The 27,196-nt window shown below is 34.2% G+C and overlaps 1 protein-coding gene across 2 annotated transcripts in view; it reads right to left on the bottom strand.

The window, feature by feature from the left end:
• LOC150076083 (transmembrane protein 47) overlaps positions 1–27,196 on the bottom strand; it is a 258,710-nt gene that overhangs the window by 126,013 nt on the left and 105,501 nt on the right. The window contains exon 1 of one of the 2 annotated variants that reach the window (XM_090387031.1): positions 19,335–19,712. The exons of the other annotated variant lie outside the window; for it this stretch is intronic. Coding sequence (XP_090243157.1) covers positions 19,335–19,487 — 153 coding nt within the window. The 5' untranslated portion in view covers positions 19,488–19,712. Of the gene's footprint in view, positions 1–19,334; positions 19,713–27,196 lie in introns of those variants that run through there. 2 annotated transcript variants of the gene reach the window in all.

Genomic DNA, 27,196 nt, shown 5'->3' with positions numbered 1-27,196 from the left:
ATACTAAAACTGATTCTGTGAAGTGCCGAGAATTTTTCAAAATTTCATAGTACTTCGATCACTGTACAAGGTCTTAAGTGATGTTAGATGGTCGATTACTCTTACATTATTCGAAAAGACCCTTACATTCGTGAGGTCTCTAATTGCACAGTCACAGAATCTCTTGCTCCACCCCTAACTTCCTCATGCAATAAGGAGCATCAGAGAGCATGTCTGTTAAGTAAGACAAAAAGAACTAGAGACATGTTCTAGCGGAATCTCAATGGCAGACTTTCAGAAGTACAAACATTAGCTCTCGTGCGACCAAACAACAATGAACCAACCGAATGCGCTACGGTCCCCAGTAAATCAATTTAAGAGTACATTATCGATCAGATTCTTTCTTCTTTCACTATCCATTTAGTTTTGTATATAAAGACCCGACTGTCTAAATCTTGATTATGAAAGAAAGTGAGTGTTAAACAGTCAATGTTAAATGAGGAAATTATTTTTTACACTATTATGCACTACTGAAAAGTAGTGCATAATCTGGAAAGTACAGTTAAACGTATATAAAATATCTTTCGGGTTTTTTTTTTTTTTTTTTTTTTTTTTAGTTTAAAGTGAGGAGACGGAGAGAGAGACTTGTTTAAAATGTCATCATCCATCATCACAACCACCTCTTAATTGGATTTAAGATGCATAATAACGAAGGGGGGGAGCTAATTTCCGTGTCTAACATCAATGGGGGAGCATATGTTCAATCGTTTGTTTTCTCAGAAGCACAGAGAAAAAACCCAGCAAATTCATAACGTGTATTAAATCCCAGCAGTTTTTTTTTTTTTCCCCAGTATGAAAAAACATCTCATGGTTTCAATGTACTCATCTGCCTGTGCAAGTGATTTCAGCAAAAGTATTTAACACAAAAGATATGAAATTTAGAGTACGTTCCCGTAGCGAATTGTCAAGTACATTAAATTTTGAACCAAGGATACCAGCTACTTTAAAATGATTTTTCTTTAATATTTAATGAAATCAGGCGTAGAAGAATGATATTTACAGGGTAACTTTTCTTGTACGTCAGTTTAGTTTCTTAAAAAAAAATCTATAAAAGCGTAGATAATTTTAGGCACTTCAGATCATTTAGAGTTTAAGGACATGCGCAAACAAATATACTTATTTTATTGAGATGTACTCTTTGTGTATGTAATTATATATATATATATATATACATATATATATATATATATACACACACACACACACACACAAATAAATATTCTAATATATAGGCGTGGATTCATGAATTTTCTCACTGGCAGAATTCGACAAACTGCCTGCCAAGTGGTCAAGGTGGATAGCTTGGTAAGGTTCAAAATGGAATTGGATAACCACCTTTTTTTTGGTGAAGACAATCATTCACTGGTATGAATGATTGTCTGTTTATTATTTTATTTTTGCAGATGCAGAAAAAGTCCGCTTCCTTGCACATTTAACCACTATAATAACTTGAATGCAGATCAAATTTAACAAAAAGCTAGCAGCCTACAGCTTTTAAGCCATGCCAGTGAAAATTCATGAATTTTAATGAATTCAGTTCTCATTATAACGGTAAGAGATATGCATACAGTTCTATGGTAGAGATCAACTTAACAAACTGATTTCTACAAACATTAAACCTAACAATAACATACCTCAAATGTTATAATCACAGCAGTAAAGTTCTGCACATTATCAGGATTCAAAATGAGAAATACTTATGTGCATGCTAAATCAGATTTAAGAACAGGGTTAACATTTGTACTTTACTAAGCAATATGATATGAAAAAAGAAGCTAATGATCATAGTACTTGTGAAAGACTAGCTACCATAGCAATGTGGTAGGAGCGATAAAATTTTCCATACCCAATGCATGAAAAGTAAATTGAACAATAATGAATATTGTTTTGGTTACTTAAATGAAGCCAGAAGGCTTTTATTTCTTCTGTATATAATTATACAGGCAAATACATTTATAAAAGCAGAAGCCTCTTAAACTTAGTGACGGGAAAAAAGAGAAGGCACAATTTTAAAAAGATATTTTACCAAAGGTCAAGACAAATTATCGGTCTTCTGTAAAATATTTCAGTGGCCTGTCATTTATTATTCATGAAATATCTAAAAAATATGAAGGCTGATAAAGCATGAAAATCAAATTTCGGCATATATTTTGGTATATTTACCATCTAAATGGATAAATGAGAATAAGTGGACAAAATTATTACAAAAGAGAAAAACTTAAGGGAACATCACTCAAGATCTGGTAGCTCTTCATCATCATTATCTGGTTCACCATTATTATCGCTATTCAGATCTCCCATTTGTCTCACCATCTCTTCAAGATATGTTTCCAGTAAAATCACCATCTGAATCAATGAGGCCCCTGTTCTATTCTTTTTTAGTACAAATTCTGTACCCCTATCTCTGACTACGTACTTGGAATCATCTGGCTCTATTTCATTCAGTAACTCCAATGTCATTTCATGATCTGTGTTTTCTGTTCCTCCTTTGCCCCTGAAGTACAATTTATCTTTTTCCAGCTTTACTGCTGGAATTTTTCTAGTGCTATTTTTTTTATATACATCAAATCTTTCCTCTGTTCCAACAAAACAGGAGAGGGCAGGAGCCTTTCTTCGCATTCAGAACCAGGCATGTTTTCTACACTAGTACTAAATACTAGAACTAATACTGAATAAACCCGTGCTGTTGAATCGCTTGAAGTCCGATCATACTGAAGAAATAGGCACGCCGTTCACCTTCTAGTAAACCTTAATGGTTAATACGGGCTAATGGTATTCTCTGAATTAATACAACACAAAGTAAAAATCAAGGGATGGGATGGGGTATTCAGAACTATAGCTTTAATTTTCATTTGATGCAAAGTCGCAAATTTCATAGTATTTTGAGACACCTAGACTAGTTTTATTCTTTACACCTAGCAATATGAATTAATTTAATGGCTTTGAAAATAGTTACAATGCTATGATAATTACATGAAATTCTCATCCTTAATTTTCTGGGACAACGAAGACTTTTATAAAGCAGCAGAAAAGCTTTCCTACCTGAACGACGTTACAAAAAGTAATTTCTCCTTAAATCTGAGTGAAGCTTGAGCAATAAGATTACTTCATTACCTGTATAAGATGCACAATCTGCAGCCACAAGAGAAGACGGCTGAAGGTTTTAAGTGTTATTTGAGACAATCAATCATTTGAATTGTCCCGAACTGCAGCCATTCACTGGAGCTACCGCTTTAGTTCTTATTACGTGATCTGCGTTCTTCATGGACCAATTTCCGTTGTTCATAATGTTACAAGGTCAACGAACTATTCGTTCAGGGTTCCTGTACTGCTTGTTTGATATATGAAAACTACTTTGATCGGTTACTCAGTCAACTTATTATCAAGTGTACTATGGTATTAAATTGCTGGATTTTTATTATTTTTTTAAAATCTTATGCAATATCTAAATTAACGGAATACAAAACATTTAACAAAGATCAAGAAGCCACATATCACTATTTTAAAAATTAGCTGCTTAAAATATTTTCTTCAGATTTAACGAATATTTTAATTTTTCATCAAAAATACATTAGCCTCTTTTGATAAAAACAATTGATGAATACAGAAGTAGACTGGTTCTCCTCTTTGATCTCTTGTTAACGCTAAATGTAAGAGTGTAGAAGATCAAATTGGTGTTCATCGACACGTCTTGGTTGAGTAGAGGTTTTGTTAACGAGAATCACAATAGGCTTCTGTCAGTGACATGCCGATTTTCCGGCCAATAGCACCTCGCCACAGCTACCAATTATCGACGGAAATGGATTTTGGCTACCTTGAACCGTTAGTGCGCCAACTCCGCAACTTGACTACAGTGTCGTTCCTAAGCAACACCTAAGACTTCGCGAAAAACTTGTTACTCCCACTCATTAAAGTATATGACAGCTATCTTAAATTGAATTTCTCTAACAAAAAAAAAAAAAAATTTTTATGATTGAATGAAGAACTTTAAGTGAAAGTTTCTTACACATTCATGAAACACCCTGAATATTTCCTCTGCAGAAACTCTTTTATAGAAGCCGTACTCGATCAAATAACAGTTTGAAATAATGGAATACACATCACAGAGTGTTACTAAGAAACAGATTCTTGAGTGCGTTTTTATGCATATATATTTAAATAATAATATTAAAGCAAAAAATAAAGTTGCTTTGAAAAACGAGACTAATAACCTCTGTGCGATTTTCACGTTTGAACCATCATACCATGAGAGAGAAAGACTCATGAAAACAGGAGGCATTCTTACGGAAATCAATGCATCTCAATGATTACAGTAATACAGTGATCTCCAGTTCTTTTCTAGTGACTGATACCGGGATTCATCTGGAGAGTTAGTAGGAAAATGGCATAAATGATGCAAGGAGGCAGACTTATTCTGCAACTGCAGGATATATATATATATATATGTATATAATATCGTCTAAGTATTATATATGTTTAAGATGTTAGTAATAGTTATTCTGCAACTGCAGGAGATATATATATATATATATATATAATATCGTCTAAGTATTATATATGTTTAAGATGTTAGTAATAGTTATTCTGCAACTGCAGGATATATATATATATATATATATATATAAAATATCGTCTAAGTATTATATATGTTTAAGATGTTAGTAATAGTGGTAGAGGCTAATGGTGTAATTTACACAAAAAAAATACTTAGACGATATTAAATAATATACAGACGGATGTAATGTTTAATCTTATATAGATGGCATTAATCAGATCTGGGATACTTTATTTATTAAATTTATTAATGCATTTTACTTACCTTGGATATATATATATATATATATATATATATACATACACACACACACTTTTTATTATTATTATTATTTTATTTTTTTTTTCATCATGGAAGAGTTCCCATTTAATTTTTTCCCAAATTCTCCGCCTGGGTCATATTAATTACAGGCAATTTATTCCAGTATTTCACAACACACGCAGTACGAAGGTGAACTTTATAAGGTCTGGTCTACTGTTCTTCCCAAAGATTTTAACAAAAAAAAAAAAAAAAAAAAACCGGATATGAAAAAAAGATTCATTTTTTTTATGATTGAATAAAGAATTGAGAATGCTCTCTGCTTCTCGTCTCACTCACCAATGAAAATATTCCCCCCAATCAGGACCTTATACACTTCAATCTCCTCTAAGGTGTATAGTCTCTAAGCTCTGCAGACCACGCAGTTTCTCATAGAGATAACGCTTAGCTTTTTTTCTCAATCTACCACTCTTCCTTGCACCTTCTCTAGAAGTTCTAGATCTTTCTTTAGATGCTGCCTCCAGACCTGGATACAATATTCCAAGTGTGGTCGCACCACAGTCTTATAGAGAGGGATCATGATCTCCTTCAAATTCCGATAATTTATAGAACATCATGTGCCCTTCTTGCCACCTGTTTACACTACACGTTAATGTCTTTCTCATCCAGTATCCTGTATTTCCTCTCCTAATTTATAAACTACTCCTGGGTTTCTGTTACTCAAATGCAATATTCTGAGTTTCGTAACATTCAAGTTTAGCTCCCAGTTTTCAGGTCATATCTGCAGTGTAACTCCTTTTAAAGCTGCATAGCTTACCTACGATCGTTAACCACCCTCCCAACCTTTACGTCGTTAGCAAACTTTGACAGCTTCCATTGTATTCCCTCATCAATAATCATTTAGGAAGATAAGAAATGAGAAGTTCGAGTTCTGATCCATGACGGATCCCATATGCTACTCCAGGCCACTCTGAAGAATATTTATGACAGCTCTGTCTTATGTTCTTCAACCAACCTCTGATCTACTGATTGATTTTCCATGCTATCCCAAACTTCTCTGGAAATAACCTCTCATGAGAAACTATATCAAAAGCTTGAAAAGAAGTAAATATCCCGCTTATTTTTTAATAATTAAATTTTAATCCATATATAAAATAAAACAGTTTCTTTGAGAATAAACAATAACAAAACTCAATATTGAGTTCGATATCATGCCTAGGGCAAAAAAAAAAAAAAAAAAAATGTTTGTGATCACCCAGTCTAAGTTGCTTGCAACCCACTGATTAAGAAACCGTATCTTACGCATATCAGTTATACACTAGTGTGCAAAATTTAAGGACCAGTCAGGTTTTCACCTGTAGCTTCTCATAGGAGTGGCCTGGATATGGGAAAAGCATACCAAAGGAACCTCGTAACGTACAGAAATGATGAAGGAAACAACACCGACACAACAACGGAAACAAAACGGTACAGAGGGACTTTATTCAAAAATGGTAACATAACACTGGCTGCCATGATACAGATGCATCACTGCCAAAGATGTAACAAAGGGAAGAGGTGGTCCTCAGTAGGAGATATGGTCACCCCTAATGTCGATGCAGGCTTTGCCCCGCCTGTCCATACTTAGAACAATATTGTTGATTAAGTTCTTGAGGTAACATCGTCCATTCCTGTCAGCGCCATCTTCAGCTGGTGAACATTTTCTGGTGGGTGTGGACGTGCCGCTAGGCGTCTCCCTAGAGCGTCCCATATGTGTTCGATGGGATTTAGATCGTCGAATGGGCAGGCAAATCCATACGAACAATGTCCTCACTTTCCAAAAGCATATCAACAGCTGCAGTGCGATGGGGTGTGGCGTTATCATCCATAAACACGAACTCGGGGCCAATGACACCTCAGAACAGACGCACATGGGGAAGGATTACCTCAGTACAGTTGCGTGCACCGGTTACAGTAGTTGTGTACATCCATCCAAGATAACGCCTCTTCCATTTTATCTAAGTGATCCTTTAATGCACTCTTGATCATTGTTTCCATGATATTCCAGACGAGAACACCTCGACCGCCATATCGATCCCTTTCAGTGACGTTTGCGGGGTGATACCGTGTGCCAACCTCTCGCCAGATTAGCTGACGTCCAGAATCGCTGCTGAGACTGAATCTACTCTCATCAGTAAAGAGTACTTTACCCCATTGCTCTGCTGTCCAGTCCTTGTGTTTGATGCACCACTGTAAACGGTGTCTCTGATGGGCAAGTGTTAAAGGGACACAGCGTACTGGCAATCGGGCAAAAGCCCACCTGTGTGGAGTCACCTGGCCACAGTAAACCGCGATATCCTGCGTCCTGTGCAGCTGGTTTGCAATGAATCCCGCTGTCTTGTATCGGTCTCTCTTGGCCTGTAGGAGTATATAGCGGTCATCATTGGGCGTTGTTTTTCGTGGGCGACCACGCACGTGAGACGATGCTATGGACGATACCGAACTCTGCAGCCACAGTCCTCGCACTTCGACCTTCCCAACTATTCGACCTCGGGTAAATTCATCCAGATGTTGTCTACTGGCCATTTCGTTGTCTGTAGCACTGTATGAAACCAATCGAACGTCTGTAACAATCGTGCTCACCATTCGGTAATTTACACGTAACTGCTGCTTTTATCTGTTTATGTGAGCCCTCTCATCACGATTAAAATTTTTGCATGTGCACCAGCTTTCTATTGAACGGCCAGTTATGCAAATCGCCACAGGCTGTTTCGTTGGATTTTCTGGTTGTAACCTTTAGAAATAGTGTTGGTCCTTAAGTTTTGCACACCAGTGTACAAATTCTCATATAACTAGGCGGTCCTGCTCAACAAGCTGTTATTCTAGGCCAGTGGTCGATGAGAAGATTGACTGCATTCATCATGTGCGACACAAACCAGTTATATATAGCAAAAAAGATACAAGTTACCTTCACACTAATTCTGAAACGTAAAGTTGTCACAGACATTATTTATTTATTTATTTTTTTTTTTTTTTTTTAGTTTAACATAAGACATTTTGTTTTTTTTGTTTTTTTTGTTAGTTGTTGGTGCATCGGCTTCTGTGGCCATATTGACATTTTGTATTGAGCGAAGTGCGTACAGACAGGAGAATAGACAACGTTTTATTATTGAGGGGGAAAAAAAAATAATAATAGGGTCTGCCAGCAAAGCTAGGAACCAAAAGAGGTCCGGGACTAAAGAATGTTTGCATAAAACTGCTGCAGCTCAACGTTTCTGAGTCTGATAGATCAGAAGGGCTGTCTCTTTCTGGTGACTTCGTAAAGTATTATCACAACTTCTGCTTTAAAGTCATATTCTTCGAATACAATATAGGAATAAAGAGTTTATTTATATTATTTGTTTAATTTTTTTGTCTATATATCGTCGTATCGCATTGTTTTGTCTATGTATCTTATCGTATACTATATGATAAGATCCTGCTAAATTAGAATTCCGAACTTCATAATTAAAAAAAAAATAAATAAGCCTTCCTTTCTCTCCCGAGTACCTCTACTAGCTTAAAAAAAAAAAAAGTTACATTTACAAAACATCATTAAAAAAAATCCACTCAAAACAACCAAGATTCAGAACGTCCATAAATAAAAGTCTTTTCCCTTCCCTATCCGTAATAAGGAAGAGAAAAGATGCATTATTTTGCTAAGAGCAAGGCAGTGTCTTTTATGAAAGTCAAATTCTTTTTACAGAGTCAGTTTTCTTCAAAGTTACAATATCTCAGTAAACGATCTTTCCGCTTACACTTCATGTCACTTCCTAAAATTATATTGTTTACTTAAGGAAGATGACAACAAACTGATATGGAGTCAATTTATTTTGTAGTAACAAAGTGACAGAAAAACGTGTGCAACGTATAAATTATCCTTGCTTGAATAAAAAGTTTCGACTCTTCAAAATGAATCAGTGTTGACAGCAAACTAAATCTAATTAAGTCTATATCGTATATGTTGCAATAGAATTTTCTTTTTAACAGTAAACACGTTTCCTCTGAGCATTTAAAATTCACTAATGGAGAAAAATTCATCACTGAAGGTCAATGTTACGGTGAAAGAATGTCCGTAGACACCTTCCATTTTATTGAGATTTATTTTACTATAATTTATCTTACGAACAGAATAAGAGGTAAAAAATAGTACTGCGATAATTTCTATACCAAATGGATAGAACAGTTAGGTTTTCGTTATTACAAACTCCTCATACGACCTAATGATAGAAGGAAGAAGATAATATTTCAGGAGATACCTGATTTTTGTATCCTCATCAAGATATGGAATACAATATACAATAAAAATAATAAAATTTAATAAAATGAAAAAAAAAATAAAGGCAATAATAAAAGCATGTAATCTAAAATACAGAAGGATAAAAAAATATTCTTGGAAAAAAAAAAAAAAAAAGTAAAAAAAATGTATCAATCCAGTTGCGGATGAATGGAATATAACACACTTGGTATTGTTTACATTTTTTTTTTCATCGAAGGAAATATTTAGCCAAGCATCTAACACTAATAAAAAATTAATTATATTTTCTTCAGGAAATGAGTGAGGGGAGACGAAACGCGCCTTAAAAACACATTAAAAAACGTTTTTAAACGGCATTTGTCAACTTAATAAATATTGATTGATTTATAACAGTATGTTACAAACACTACCTTGTTTGCATTTTCGGTCAGTGAATAACTAATTTTAACGCAATTAGAATTACGGCAAACAACTAAAATTAAATTCAGCAACAACCACTAGAATTTTAGTTGCGGTGAAACATATAAAACTATCACATTTAAAATAAGACAGCTCGAGTGAAATTTATATGTGCTTTTGTCATGAAAAATTACAAATGGAGGAAGTAATTTGATTTTCTTGTGTGTTTAAAAGAGAAATCATTTATTTTGCAACGTAAATTCATATGAAGACTGTTAATGTAGAATAATTAAGTAAGAATTTACTTCCAGGGATTACAAGGCACTTAATGATCTGGAAAGTAATAAGCAAGCAAATTCCCGGTAAAAATTCCATCAATCACAGTCCAACTAATAAAAAAAAGCAAATTGTTATCTACATAATCTCCTTAATTGTAGCACAACATGCGCTTTTCCCCCTCTCTAATTTAAAAACTACCGGGGGGGGGGAATCGAAATAACCTTCCGTCATTGAAAAGAATCACTTAATTTGTTTCAATTGAATTACTGATAAACAGATTAAGTAGTTGGTTTCCTTTCTATAGGAGATATTATATGCAATCGGTTTTTAAATTATACCCTTATAATATAAAATGTACAAATCAAGTGAGCAACTGGAATTATTAACACAATTTGAGCATCATTCATATCCCTACTTCCGCTCCAAACATATCACAGCTATTTCAGCCAGTTTGTCAAGGCCATGTTGGTAAAGAGCCTCGACCTTGAGAGTGTATCGTGCTGAAAGGCTGCTTAGTCAATATACGTATTCGGTCGATTCATTATGAAGCCAACTTGTTCCATTCCAAAATACAGTTTCTTATTGTTTCATTTCAAATCACATTACATTTTCTTAATGTTCTGTCGTTATTATTCCTATTATATTTGCTACAGTAGACTCTGTCCAAAGCATTTTAATAACCAGGAAGTTTACTAGAAATAAAAACATGCATCTAGTAGGAACTAATTTCGTAAACGGAAGAGGTTTCCTACAATTCGAATAACCTACTTTTTCTGTTTTATAAGCCACCAGAGGACGCAGTGAAGGACATCACCAATATGCTTGTAGTGCATCCTCTGAAGGCCAGTGAAATGTCAGGGTTGTCAGCAACGACGTCCATCGAACTAAACGATATAGGGAAGGATTGGCTTGTACGCATCTTTGAGATGATTACATGTCAATCTACCAAGCGACACCTAGCGGACTGTGAAGATTAGTGTTCCACTGCCAGTTTACTGGGTGCTTTTGGTGTATTCTGCAGCTTGGGAAGAATAAATGATGCGGAGAGGGGATGATTATTTCTTGACGCTTATGTATCCAATCCGTGAGGGCTGTACTGTTAGCAGATTCAGGAACCTGATAAATGGCGAAAACAGGATTTTGCTAGAACAAATGTGGTTTTGAAATACATTCTCGCGAAAGGCATCCAACTGATTAATAAGCAATATTGACAATTCAATCAGCAATATAAATACGTTTAAACTAAATAAAGAAATTTCAACAGTTAGAAATAAGGAGAGCAAACACGAGCTGTTGCTGCTCAAAATCTCTATTCATGAAATAGAGAAAAAATAAATACCACTTTTATTTTATTTTCTTCATTACAAAAAAAAAAAAAAATATATATATATATATATATAAATAAAATAAAATAAATAAATCGGTCAACTACTGAGAGCCGAGCAAGGAGGATGGAGGGTTCGTAGTCACGAATGGTCGTTAGTATAGTATCTCAAATAGAGATTTATGGTAACTGAAAAAAAAAAAAAAAAAAAAGTTTCCGGTACCCCAGCTTGGCCTAAAATTGAAGAACTAACGAAAACGTTGTCTATTTGAGTCTTTCCAGTTGTGAGTGACACGGATTGGAGAAGCGACTGACAGGTGAGGGCAGTGCAAGGCTCCGCGCAGGCGCCTCCCCACCACCACCACAACACTGGCTACCGGGACAACTCCAGCTTTGAAAATTGTTAAAATACTTCTCGTCGCAAAATTTATAAATGAGCTTCATAGAATTATTAACTAACTATTTAGCAACCTTTTTGTCACCAAAAGGAAAGTTACTTAGTAAAAAAGAAGCGCGCTATCGAAGTGCAATAAAAAATCGGTTTTTTAATTTTAACACAAAAAGTAAATGATAGATTTCAATCGGAATAGTTTTCCCTTGATAAGCACCGAATAACGCATAACCAATATGATTTTTAAATTTTTAGCTTCATTAGCGACGGAAATAGAAGGCAGGACACGAAAATTACTCACATTTTTTTATTTAAATATTTTTTTAATTAAAAAAATATTTAAATATTTTTTAATTTAAAAATTAAAAAATTAAAAGTTTAAATATTTTTTAATTTAAAAAATATTTTAGAATTTTATTTTAAACCTACTTGTTCAGCTCTTTCCAACGGCGTATAATAAGCAATAGGATGTCGACAACATTTTATCCCCCCCTCCCACCCTCATTTCTCAGACAAATTTTTGTCAACAACGATCAATATGGCGTTATGTTCACCCACATGATGTAAAAACCCATGCAAAATTTCAAGTCAATAGGTTAAGTGGTTCCAGAGATACAATGCTGTGACAGACGAACGGACAAACAGACAACCGAGTGACATTATAAGGGTCCTTCTTAGACTACGGACCCTAAAAAACGTAAGTAGCAATCTATGGTAAACTAGTTTTCACCAGATGTAATGCAAAACGCAGAAGAATAGAAAAATATTGGAAAATTTAGGATAAATTCAGCTATACTGTGAATCTAACACTCCTAAGTATTATATACTTTACAATGGTTTCCATAAACAAAACAAAAAAAAGATATCCAACAAAGAAACAGCAATACTCTGCCTTCAATTTTATCTTTTGCAAGTCTAGAAACTTCTTTAGACATAATTATGATGGGAATGAGGAGAATTCGGCGTATGATAATGAAAATATTTATAGCTAAGGAGTGAATTCTACAAATTAACTGGTGATAGGCGACTGTTAAGCAAGGATCTTGTAGGATTAGTGATACGCATGAATCACTTTCTTGATTTGTAACAACGATACACAAGGGAGCAATTCCGTTATACATGCACAATTAGCGAAAGGAAAGTTATTGGGGGAACAATTTCTAATAGATCACGATTTCAAGTTGGTCGAGATCTTAATGTGCTTAACCAGTTAGGTATATCACACAGTTATGAATAACGTTTGATCGACTACCTTACCATTAGCTCAATGTACATAAAATTAAATCAAAAATAAAAATGTTACTTAACACATTAGGAAATAATAAAGTACATTCAATACTAAGAATACGTATAAATAGAAAGAAAACTATTTTCACGAGTTCAATAATCATAATAAAATGTTTTGTTAATACAATAAACACTGAAGCAGGAGTGCACCGTTATGGCAAGGAACAAACAAAAGAATGAAAACACACGCTGCAAGTCAAGTATAAAAAGAAGAAACACTAAAAATTAAAAGGACAACGAGCCAATGTGATTTCCTTATCTTGAGAAATTAGAGAAAAGGTAGCGCCGGGGGGAGGGGGGGGGGAGAGAGAGAGAGAGAGAGAGAGAGAGAGAGAGAGAGAGAGAGAGACTCAAAAATATGTAAATAAAAATGGAAAAAAATTAAACAAGCATGGGAAAATTGCAAACAATCAAATTAGGCAGGAGAAGTGGTAGAGCAGGTAGCTAATCCAAACATAGAATAGCTAATGTAATGGAAAAGAAAAGTACACATAGCAGAACAAAAGCTTATTATCACACTGTACAGAAAAGAGCGACATTACACGGTGACATGAAACCAGGTGAAACAGCTTTAAAGTTCCAATGAACTGAGCAAAATGTTAATTTACAGTGCAAGGCATCAAAAATAGAGTCGGCGCAATCAAAGAGAGGAAATTACAGACCAGTGAATTTTGAAATTGACAACAGTATAAATAATAGAGGAGATAATAGACTCGGCACTAAAACAGCGTAAAACTGGTGCAGCATACTGGGCTTATGTCAGTAAGTTAAAGCCTAGAATAGCGATTTGAACTGAAAGTGGAAATACGTTTAAGATTTAAATTGAAGTTCAATGTTGTTTCATAAAAATAATAGTTCTCTTAATGAAGGAAATTTCAAGCACTTATTTGTCATCGTGGATTGCATTACTCTTAAAAGAAAATACACGCCATTATATTGCAAAAGATCAATTCCAACATTCAAGTCCTCACCTCCTAAAAACACGCTTCTATGAATCAATTTTATATTAATTAAAACACGCACACAAAAATAATAGCAAAAGGTATGGAAATCATCCATGACTGCAAAATTAATATTAAGTTTGAATACGTTTGTTGCCCTCGTGCGTCGCACAGCTGGTAGGATTGCTGTCCTCCCCACACCGGGTGAAAAAGACCAGAGTTAGAGTCCCGTCGATGACGGTAGGAATTTTTATGGGCTTTTTTCACAACGTAACTGAGTTAGTCGGTCTCAGGTTAGCATGTTTTTTTTTTTTTTTCTCCCAGTAACTCGAGTTTTTCGTCCAGCAAACAGAAAATCGACTTCAGAACACGGGTAATGTGGCCTTAGACGCTGATGCTCCTAAAACCCTACTACAACAATAATACAGTTGTTTTAACAATAAAAACTATTGTGTCCACAAATGAGCATACTAAGGCATAACTTGATTGGCTGCAAAATTTTCGAATCACCCCCATAAAGAAACACTTCTTAAATCTCAGAGAAATTCTATTCAAAACAGAAATCTTATCGCAGTTTCTGCACAAGTATTTCATAAATAAGTTACAAAAAAAAAAAAAAAAAAATGGCAGTGTGCCAATTTTCCACGAGCATTTCCAATAATGAAATCTTTGTACAAAATAAATGATTTAGAAATGATACAGTATGTTATTAAAATTGCATATTGCATCAGTAAAATTTTGGCGATATAATTAGAAGAGAAATAACATTCTGATATTGGAAGACTACTAAATAAAAGTGCAAAAGTATCTGAGTACGTTTTCTGTTATTTCAATCGTTACGTACAAATGTTTTCCAATGATTTATACCTGCTTCCCAAATTAAAAAAAAAATAATAATATATATATAGTTTTTTTCAACATGGTTCTGCAGCTATAAGATTATACAAATTCAAATTTAACTAGTAAAATTAGGATTTAAAATTAATAATTAAAAAAAAAAAAAAAACGAACCGGCTACTGCTAGCACACCAACTTGCTACTCAGCACCATTAGATCTTAATGCCTGAAATGCCTTCCATCCAAGTTATAAATACAGCAGTGAAACACAGCCAAAAATAAATAGGATCATGCCTTTAGTAAAACAAGGTGCGTATAATGTTTAATAAAATTATATATATATATAATTTTATTAATGTGTGTGTGTGTATATATATATATATATATATATACACACACACCGTTTCTTAAATTGTCTACTCTCGTTATTAAATCATATTTACTTGCTTTTCTCTTCTAAGACTTTCCATCTATTTTTCAAACAAACTCCAGTCTTTTAATAATGACTGGACAAGAAGTGGATATCAAAATTGCCCCAATTTTCTCTCTCTCTCTCTCTTTTTTTTTTTTTTTTTTTTTTTTTTAAAGAAAACACGTTTGAAAGACGAGCATTCAAATGCAGCGAGATTTTACGTTGGCTCTTTAATGATCTATTTCAGCAGGTATTTCTTAGGGTGTGTTTTTTTTTTTTTTTTTGTTTTTTTTACAGATAAAAAGAAATGACAGTGCAGAATCACTTCGGTAAAGCCTTTCTTCGATGAGCGGAATAGATGCCCATATCACGGAGGGCAGAATGAATGAATAAATAAGTAAATAAATAAATATATATATAAAGCTTAAAAGTAATATTATATTATTTAAATCACTTAGAAAACAATATTTTCTAAATTATTAAATAATCACTCGCATTTCTAACATAATGAACAACTTATTTATCACAGGTTTATCAATCCGGTCACCAAGAAAAAACGTCAAGAGAAACTATAAAGCAGCGTTTTACTATTTCAGTAGAGCTTTGCTATATATCATAAGTAGTGTTACACGACTTGTTCACTATTATGAAATTGCACAGCTCATTCTATTCTTGATGTTCCCTGTGGCATGTGATGAAAAGATCAGTAGCAGGAATATATATATATATAATACAAATTTTGTCGTTTTAATCGAGTTAATCGATTACAGCATCTAATAAATGTCTTAGATTTAGATCATTTTAATGATATTCACTCATTTGTAGGTAGTAGATGACTTTCATCAACCGGTGAAATACCACCACTTTGCTTATTGGAGGCTTGAAGTGGTGAAACCCATGTTTAGTCTCTAGAGCAAAGTTTCCGGCATCCCCCTCCCCCCCATACTTCTCCTTCAACCCATGCACGGTACTAAGTACTATAGGTTTTGATACCTTTCGTGTTTGGGGTTTTCATTAAAAAAAAAAAAAAAAAAAAATTGTCCAACCGTGTATTCCATCCATAAGTCACTTTTACAATTCGTTTCAATCAAGATTAAATTAAATTTAATATTCATATTTACAAACGTTCGTTATAAAAATTATTCTACAGGAAACACTGACTTACCTTAAATTATAATTAATATTAATTGTATATTATTTCTATTATGGTCCATTTGATTGATTTTTTTTACTCATTGTGTGTTTTCGTTATACAGTATTAGTTTTTTTTTTTTTTTTTTTTTGTATTTATGTTTTTAGTATTTTGGGAATGCTCTGTAATGTATGAAATAATAAAAATAAAACTTACAAAAATGTTATCCTTTCCTGTGAATACATTTTTAAACAGAATAAAGCAAGCTTAATTTCTAACTACAGTGTTAGTAAGAAATTTTACAATAACAGATGTAACTAATCAGCACACAAAAATCCTTAAAAATTGAGGGTCGGATGGGACCTTAACTTCAGAAAGGTTCAAAAACATCGAAAACACGATGACAGCTCTATATAAAGGTTTTCTACAATGCGACTTAAAAGATGATTTAATTCATTATTATCACGAAATACATCAGATTTTATATGAATGATACATTGTCAAGAAATATGACTGAATATTATGTGAACGAGAAATTTTTCGCGAAAGTGAATTACCATATGTTAATATACTTTTTCAGGAAAGTGGGTTCTTCAGAAATTAATATATTAATCTAAAACCAGATTAATCTTTTATAAAAAAAAAAATTACAATTCGGAAAAATCCAGATGTTTTAATGATGAAAAGTTACTTACAGAGATTTGAATTCAGTGAATACTGCGCCTGAAACACTACTGCTTTCCAATTTTATACAATAAACACAAAATGAATTCTCTAAGATTTAAATAAATATTTTTTATGTTTTTTTTTTGTTTTTTTTTTAAATCCAAAGGTGTGTTACTGCTCTTCCCTCTCCATCATTACAGGATTTAAGGCTCCCTAGGCAAAGGTCATTTCCGAAGCGCTCTCTTCATAAGCATAATGATTATAACACTTCCAGCGTAACTCAAGTGTCATCACGTGTCACGCTAATTATGTACCAAATACTGCAGCATATGTAAGGTAATTTAAAATACATATTCACTGATGCTACCAGTAATCACACACAACACCAACTTTATATATCATATCCTATAACAAAATAAGCAGAATACTAACTTTTAAAGGATGAAAATAATATTGTGCTCGTTAAATAATGTGAGTGTATCAAGCATCACGAAGTCTGTATCAGGTTTTTTTTTTTTCCCCCACTTTTTTTTTTTTGGTAGTTGGGGCATAGGCTTCTGTGGCCATAATGCACCTCACAAGGTTTTTGCAGCTGTGATCCAAGCCCGAGACGGGAATCGAAGCCGCGACCTTTGGGTTGCCAGGTAGGCACTTTACCCACCCGGCTAGCCCGGTCGGCTTTTCCCACTTCACTGACAATATAAAAACTAATAAATATGAGAGTAAGAAAAAATTAATTATTACACAAAATAAATTTACATTTTTTGCTAAAATCTCTACCTGTACAGCACAAATTTCGAAACATGAAACTAATTTAAGTGCATAAATTAAATAAAAAAGAATAAAGTAGCTGAGATTACTGAAGAAATTATATCTTCAAACATATCGTAATTAATTTGCCCCTGCAATGATGTCTTTCTGGTTATGCTCTGATGCTTTTTATAAAGTGGCCAACTGATGCGAAATAAAATTTCAATCTTTCTTTTTAGATTCATTTCATGATTTCCGTGAAGTTTTCAATCTTAATATATAAAAACAAAACAGTTCCCCCACGATTATATCGTGGGGAAACTGTTTCGTAATCGTAAGAAAATAGATCCGTTTCAGAGACGCATGCGCAAAGACATATTTCAGCTGCTGGAACTGACAAGTATATGTAGATATTAACGTTTTCTTGAGAAGTGGGGGAAAAAAAAAAAATCGATGTTCTTTGAACCCTATAGTACAATGATAAAAGGATTAAGCCGGTTGTGTTTTAAACAAAACACATGTTCGATTGAAAAACCCGACTGTGTACGACACAGTCGGGTTTTTGGAGCAAAAAGAAGAAAAAAAAAAAAAAGACGCTGGAACATTATGCAAATCGATTTCATCACAATTTTCCCTTTCTTTAGTAGTATCAGTTATACGCAAATTTCTAAGTGGACGAATTTTAAAGAAAGTGAATAAAAGACAAGGCTTAATTTCAGAGTATGAAATAAAGGGGTATTCGTAGTTGTTATTACTCGTATAATAAAATTTCCACGACTGAAATCTATTTTATGAAAGCTTAACTTTTCAATACATGAACTAACCATGCACAGCGAACTAAATCGATATGCAAAACACACACGCATGACTTTACGATATGCCATGTTTTCTCTGCTAACAGCACTTGTTCGAAATGGCCCCTACGCTTATTATTTGCGTTAAAAAAAAAAATCCACATTTCGCTACAACCTGATGGTAAGCTTGCGCTTTTTGAAGCGCAAAACAACTCCTGGAGAAAAATACGATGCATCTCTTCTGTTCATTCTGCATCACTAACCCTGTTTTGGACTCAGTGAATGAACTCCAGCGAGAGAATGAGCTAATCAATACACCTATTAAAACTGTACGTGGGTCTCGTGGCCAAGATATGGAGTTCTCTCCTCTTCCCCCTCTTGTTTCGTATTATCTTCCCCACTTTTCCGAAATTATAATTGCTAGTGCATGTTCCGATAAGCCTGCTTTCTTTTTCTGTGGAGATGTTCTGCCTTGACAAGGTGGAGTTCAGCAGACTTAGACGGCTAAAATCCATCACACCAAGTAGAGTAAAGGCCCGCTTTAATCCGACGGCCATAGCTGTAAAGACACGCGCCTGCGAATACAGAGCGGTAAACTTCAGCAGAAGCTCTGAATGGCTAGAATCTAGTAAAGCAAACAACAAAAAGCTTAACGTACTACATGAGGAGTAAGCTTGAAATGAAATCCTCTAGCTACTATCTCTGGCGCAATGTTTTTAAGTATAAAGAGTACATTTTAAAATACTGGTGAAAACCTCATCCAGCAGACTAACATGATTACATTTATTATAGATGAAATATAGTCAAGATAGCTGCAATTAAAAGATTTGCCATATAAGTAAAAGCAAAAGAAACTAAGTGGAGAGTAGTCAAGTTTATTAGTTCATGAAATTGGAAAATAAAAACTATTTCTTTCCATAAACCGAAAGCGATATTCACATTTTCAGGGGAAAAAGACATTGAGAGCAAATAAAGATAACAAAGAGAGGCATACCTGTATAAGATCTAAATCTCGCAAGAGACTTGTAAGACAACAACACTCGCCTTCCTCATCGTCATATTCATTGTCATACAGCTCCAGGTCACGTCCTATCCTCCCTGAGCTCCTCTCGGCGAGAGCAGCTGCCCTGCTACGGGTAATGGTCATGGCCGGTTGGATGAGAGCGTACAACGCCTGTGGACTCAGGAGATACTGTTGAAATCGGGCTTCGTGCTCAACCAGTCACTCGAATCGCGTCTGCTCTCTTTTACTGATGCCGGGAAAGAGAACAGTATCTGTGATCCACTAACGGCATGGTCTCACCAGCCGAACGGTCCACGCATTCCCGCTGGAATAAGCATGATGTCCTTGTGCGAAACGCACGCGAACGGTCAAACCGCTACTGAATAAAAGGAACGGGAAAGCAGTGCATTCTGCCGACGGGGAGACTGAACGTATATCGACAGGCAAGTGATGGAAGTTCAAGCGGATGTTATTTCCGTAAACCACGTGGAGGAGCCACACCCACTTTAAGAGATGGTGCCCGGCTCTCGATAACCCTCACCCTTATTGATCAATCCAGGTACTCTGCTAATCAGGTTGGGACCCTGTCTAATCTAATTGTGCCCGTCATTATCAGCGACCATCGGACAACAGGCAGGATTCCCTACAGATAAACCAGGTTTTGCTCAGCCTGGGGGCGTTGCGGTCTGCATCAGCCGCCAGCACGTACAACAACGAGAGAAAGGAGCACCCTTGATCAAGCATTCGCTGCCGCCTGCATCTTCTGAAGTTGGGAAGAAAGGAGGGAATGAAGTATATAGTCTTATGCTTCAAGTGAACATAGAAAATTCAGCGATAGTTCTTTATTATATATTTCATTCTTTTTACACACACACAGACACACACACACAGATAAACAATGAAGTTCTTCGAACGGGATCTCTTGACGCTTAAATTTTAAAATGAAACATTAGATAAAATATAAGAAGCTAAATTTCAAAGATTATAGCTGACTTCCCTACTAAGTGAAAATACCTCAAATATAGCATATAAATAGTTACATACATTATACATCATATTACACCAATACATTATTGATGCGGAAAGCGGAAGGAGCTACACTACTTTGTACACTTCAACGTAGCCAAAAAACATCGGGTCAAAAATAGCAACGACTTTTAACGTTACAGGAGAGCGCTCACTGATGTAGATTTTCGCGTTTCGCAAAAATAGTCAACGAAAATGAAAAAGTTTTGTTTATTATTTATGACATAAATATAATGCTTAAGGGAATGGGCGTTGTTCACAATTAACAATTTGTTCAGAACCTTAATAATACACGTTTGCTGATAGTGGCTTTAAACCATCAACCGTAATCAATGGTTACGGCGCCGCCTAGTTGCCGTGATGGGTACTATACAATCGAAGTTCAGAAGGAAAACAAATTAATGATTACTTCAAAAGATTATTTTGCAACGCAGGAGAAGGGAAACATGTAAAAAGTAAGTTACATTAGGTTCTTGGAGATAAACAGAGAATAGGTGGAAAATAATATATAAACCAGTTAATAAAGTCAGCACAATGATCACAACTTACATCATGATGCGAAAACAAAAAGCAACAAAACGCATAAATCTGTTACTTTTATGACTTCATTTCTTAAAAAAAAAATTAAATCATAAAAAACACGAATTCCCTTATATCCCAGAGCATAAGTCAACCTTTGAAGCACTAGAAAACTGTCCAAATTTTAAAAATTCACTTACATGCCGAGCATAAAAATCTAAACTTGAATTAAAAGGCGCACGCTTAGGATAAGAAGACATGAATTAATACTAACTTAAAATTATTAAATATATACTTTCCAACACACACACACATATGTATATATTATTAGTTTTTCTCCTTTTAAAATGTCGATTATTTAATAATAAAAAAAAAAAAAAAAAAAAAAAAACATTGGAGCATCGTTTACAGAAAAACCAATTTGGAGTACAGTACCAAAGATGCAACAATGGCGGGGCTGCATTATCAGAACGTCTCATATTGCATCCATATTACGTCTCATATCATATTGCAATAAGAGCGATTTCACGTCGCCACCAATGTCTAAATTTTGATTTCGTGACCTCCTACATAAGGATGTACTGTACAGCCTGCAAACTTTCTTTATCGTTTACTATATAAAGTTTTAAAAGAAAGCAGAGACATAATTTAATTTAAAAAGCAGACAGCGGTTCTTAAAGAAGATTTCAATGTAATAACATCACTACCGAGATGTGAAAGATGATAAAAGGGAAGAGGGGTCGACTTATATGGCAAATATATAATTAAGCACGAATTTTTGAGGCAAAATATAGAGGTCGATTTATACTTCGAAATATATATATATATTTCTAAACTATGAAAATAGTTATCCCGCTGGGCATGTTGGCTGTTATGCTGTAGAAAGATTATATCAGTCCTTGTTCAGTGAATAACATCACTTATTGGTTACTATATTTAGTATTAAAATTTAGTTTAAAGCTGTATTAAAATGTATAAATATAATTTATTCCTTTATGTATTTACCTCTAACCCAAACGAACTATTACAAATGTAATACTACCTACAAATTGGGAACACGTAATCCTAAATAAATAGATCAATTAATTAATCAATTACAATTATCGCCAGACATGCAAAATAGACCATATGGAGCCCCAGCCACCTATAAATTCAGCACCTAGACTGACCTAAGTCCTTTCTTATACTGACCACTATCCATAATGATTGCAGGTAAATAAATAACTTTGTTCTTTATACTGATGCATACCCGTTGGGCTTTGGGTCTCAATCCCAGTTTGCTGTTAATAACAATCTAAAATTAAATTTTCAGCTGTTATAATTAGGATACCTAAAACTAGTATGATAATGAAGTTAGTAAAACTGTTATTGGGACTACAGAAATGAGTATGCATGAGACATTCATTTATTATGGTTATCTGTCCGCTCAAAGCTCCTGAAGTAGCGGAGAGATGGCCATGTGAATGAATGTAATTTTTCTTTATTTTATTCCTAATACCCCTTTTTCCTTCTCTAATTTTATTCTTTAATAATTTTCTTATTTCCTCTTTTATATTCATTTTAAAAATTACTTTTTATATTCTTTTACTTAATTTAATTTTAATTTTTCAACACAAATCAATAGGCGAACCGACAGCTGCTAGCACACAAATTGCTAGACAGTCTGTCTGGCCTTAATGCCTCCCACAAAAAAAAAAAAAAAAAAACCCAAAAATTAAAAGGAATCGTTCCCTAAAAAAAAAATTACAGTCGGTTCCGGTTATTTGGGACACATCGGGACTAATGCATTTTGGTCCAATTAAGCGGCTGCCCCAATTATCCGAAGTTTCACGTAAATAGTTAAAAATACAATGGATCCCCGCCTTACATTTGATTCGCTGTACAATCAAATCACGTTACGAGGGACTCACCATAGTAAAGTACCGTTCATCACTATACGATGTGTAGTAAACGCAGTCATTGTGATCACGCTTGTGAATTGAATGTTAATTCTCTTAGACGGCGATTCTAATTAGCAAAAATAGGAGGAAATTTATCCACAGGCTATAAAAATAAAGATATATTAAGCACAAATTTACCTTTTATTATTACCTTACCAATTAAAAAATTAAATGATACGTGAAAATCGGAAGAATATACGTGATAATCGGAATAATTAATACGTACTGTAATATGTACATACTAACTAGTTGATATTTCTGTTCACTAACATTTGTGGATGGGGGTTAAAATTTAAAAACAGTAAAAAGATAAGCAATCAATAACAAAGAACACGGCACACACAAATTGCAAGTAACACAATACGCGCAAGTGAGAACAGAGTAACGAGTTACGAAGCTTTAAAAATAGGAATGAAGAGAAGATTTTGAAAATTAATTTTTTTATATGATTGAAGATTCCATGGAAGTGTGAACACATTTCACCATAATAACCCACAGAATTCCAGCTGTCGGTATTATCGCAAATTCAATAAGATCGACTTTACTATCCGTTTATGATAGATTACACTAACAGAAAAACCTAATAAACAGGTGACTGCTAATTGTTTTATGGTTGTGACCTCCAGAAATCTGACCGAACCACGTGTACGGTCGGAGACAATCGTAGGGTAATCTCAAGTGCTGTGGTCTCCTGCCACGATTAAACGGCATGTTGTCCCAATTAAACTAAGTAAACCCTGGTTATTTTCTCGATTGGGTTCTGTTCTTTAAGATTTTTCCCATATAAACGGCTGCCTCAAATAACCGTAATCCACTATATATATATATATATATATATATATATATATATATATATATATATATACTACGTAATCCACTATATATATATATATATATATATATATATATATATACACTACTGGCTGATGTTTTTATTTTAAATATCATATTTATTTTAATTATCAGATATATATATATATATATATATATATATATATATATATATATATATAGTGTGTGTGTGTGTGTGTACACACACACACGATAACCACTGCAATTAAATGTGTAAGAAATCTAGTAACAGCGGTCGTACACTAGAAAATGTTTTCAGTAGAACTTTACATAAAGTGTAAAAAAGTAACAAAGGTCAAAATCTGTTACTGTTCACATTTGTTCGCGAATAAGTCACTAGTATGAATAATGAAAGATTGGACTTATTTGTGTAATATTATAAACTATCTACAAGAAATGCAAATCTCATTATAATGGGGGAAGAGGTTTAAGAAATAAATCATATCTTCCAATAGCAAAATAATTTAATATAATAATAGTAACGACAATTGCCTAAACAGTACATTTCTTTTTTGTTATTGTTGTTGTCCTTAAGACTATTTTTAAACTAGAATTACCTTCACTACGGCTCCTACACGTTCGTCCTCACTTGAATGAAGAGAAATATAAAAAAACTACAATGAAGATAATTATCCTAATCATGACTTTAAAGAGTCGTTTCCTTCGCGGGTTATTTCCATTACGCGAAAACTACTAACTGATACACTATGATTACACCACGATTATTACCTTTGTTAATAGCATCACGTTTCGTAACTTCTGCTAGTCCCTTGGTCATATGCAGTAACTACGGCATGTGACCAAGGGACTGGCCGAAATTCCGGCACGTGATGCTATTAACAAAGGTAATAACTGCAGCGTAATAGGCTTTCAATTGATAGTTATCTTAAAAGAGAATTACATTCTTATATTCCACAACAAGTGGAATATAATTATTTCAAAAAATTATAATTAATTCCACAACTTGAATAATTCTCGTTCGAGTAGTGGTAAAAAGGCATCTTGATAAAAATTGGAAAAAAAAAATTAAAAACGAGTATTAAAAATAAAGTAAACAAAACTCAAAAAATTAAATTTAATAAAAATAATTTACAGAATGACATAAACACCCAATACGGCCAACACTGAATCCAAAGTAGTCTTTATGGACGGGTTTCACAAAAGTAAAACCTTAAATTTTTTTAGGAACATTGTAGTTAGTGGTATTTTGTACAAATATTAGCGGAAGGAGAGGAGAGAAAATCGCGAGCTGAAGTACCAGTACAGTATTAAATTAATAGCGACAATGCTAAAAATAACACGAACAAGTAGTTAAAATGTTTCCTAAAGGTGTAATTTTCCACCACTCAGCAAAGATAAATATTTTTGCCTATTAAGATGATCAGCTGTTAGCCTGAATTCATTTCAAAAGTGTTTCCTACTCAACGATGCGCATACGAGAAGGGGGAGAGGGGTCGTTGACAGTTTGATATCATGTGAGAAAAATTACTACGTGTGCTTATTATTTACGAATTAAATATTTCTTAATATTTAATTCCTGAATCGACAACTGGAAACGTGCTGAAGAAAGCAAATTCTAGAGGACACTGAGCTAAAGAAACGATCAGAGGCATAAAATAGTGAATTACTGACAAAAGCAGAAACGCCTTGAAACAACTTATTACTTCATCTTGCCATCAGACCTTAGAGAATGAGTTGAGAACTGCGAGAGGGCAAACATGTTTCAACGACACGTCGATGGTTGTATGTCGTAAATTTTACGGAACAGTTACAGCACAAGAAGGAAAAAAAATGCACACTGTCGATTGGTATGGTGAATGGCACGCCGACTATGGACTATAGATTAATGGAAATCGGTCCTATGGAGAGACAAGTCGTGATACACCCTCTTCCAGTCCGATGGACTACTTCAGGAATGAAAGTGCCCTGAGAACATTTACTACCTGAGTGTGTTGCCCAAACGTCATGGTTGAGAGGAACAGATAGTATCATGGTCTGGGAGAGTTTCTCATGGTATGACCCAGGGTGTAGCGCATGAAACCAAGAATGGTGCGTCCTACACCGACGCTCAGGACAATTCTCTATGCTCTATTATTCCCCCAAATTTTATGGAAGCGACCTTTACACCTTCCAACAGAACCTTCATGTTACAAAGCAAAGATTAAGAACCTGTGGATTGAGGAGAATAACATCGGAAAATTGTTGTGGCAGTTCTCCGACGTTAATACATCGGAGAGCTGCTGAACGTCTTAGAGACGAATTGGAACACAGAATTAGGACAAGGCCAACGCAATCCACTTTGTTAGTAGAACAAAATACTACCAGTTTTCTACCATAAAAAGGTATTCCAAGAAGCACTGAAAACAGTCATTAAGCCGAAGGTGAATAAATGTTTTGTTCATAACTACAAGCGTTCCGAAGATTTTTGGTAATAGTTCACAATTAATATAATCAGTGAAAACATTCCGTGGAACCTTATAGCAGTAATTAACAGAGGTGAAAACCCTTGGCTACGTAAATTTTAATATTCTAGTTTAACGTTATTCTATAAGAAACATTACATTTAGACTATCAGAGCAGTTCAATTACTATTTGGGTAATTCTGTTTCGGAATCCTGTTATCCGACCAAAAAAAAAAGGGGGGGGGGCTAAAATGAAATTAAATAAGGTTTGGTTTGATAACACAACTTGTTATCGGCGAGAACAAAATAACCGAGCATGATAATCTTCAATTGTGAAATTTAAGCCCACGTTCTATCTGCTTCCAAATTTCGGAATCATGGGTAATCGCATCCAACGTAATTTATGTTCTTACGTATTAAGAAGTTTTGGCTATCAATACTATTTAATTTTTGTCTTTAACCAAAAACATTTTGGTTAAAGGCAAAATTCCGATTATAATGATGAATTTACATTCTTCGTTCTAGTGGAGTGAAAATTATTGCGTTAGTAGAACGAATTTTCCATTAGTAAGTTATTACACCAGTTAAGTAGTCATTAAAAATGGCACTAAATTGATGCAAAGACGCGAATTTCCTGCATTTGCAAAAAAAAAAAAAAAACACTATCAAAATACTATTCTCATAATTAAAAAGTGCTTAATCCCTCCTTGAATTTTGCCAAACTGCCACCCTTACGGGCAACTTATTCCAACGTTCGAATACATCTAATTGAAGAAGGGATGAAATTACGCGCGACTTCAATTTCGCCAAGAATAGTTCTCTAAATAAGATCAAGCTACATGTATTGAAATACAAAATTTCATGTTTAAAACGATATGCAATAGCCTGTATTGTGCAAATCGAAGTGAGAAAACTTCAAATTAGCTTATCATACGTGAACTTACATTACAAAGCGATTCTCTCTTTTTATGTAAACCCCAAAAACGAAGGTATTAGAACCTGTAGTACTTAAGTACTGGGCAAGGATTAAACGCTAAGGAGACAAAGGATACTTTCTGACGTTAGACTTGAATTTCTGTAGATTGTTAATTTTCGAGACGCACATGTGAAAGAA

The sequence above is a fragment of the Mastigoproctus giganteus genome, chromosome 13 (assembly GCF_048544385.1).
Source record: "Mastigoproctus giganteus isolate SK-2022 chromosome 13, ASM4854438v1, whole genome shotgun sequence".
Taxonomy (NCBI): Eukaryota; Metazoa; Arthropoda; class Arachnida; order Uropygi; family Thelyphonidae; genus Mastigoproctus; species Mastigoproctus giganteus.
Note: the sequence above shows the minus strand (reverse complement) of the source record. Positions and strands in the feature narration are given on the sequence as shown.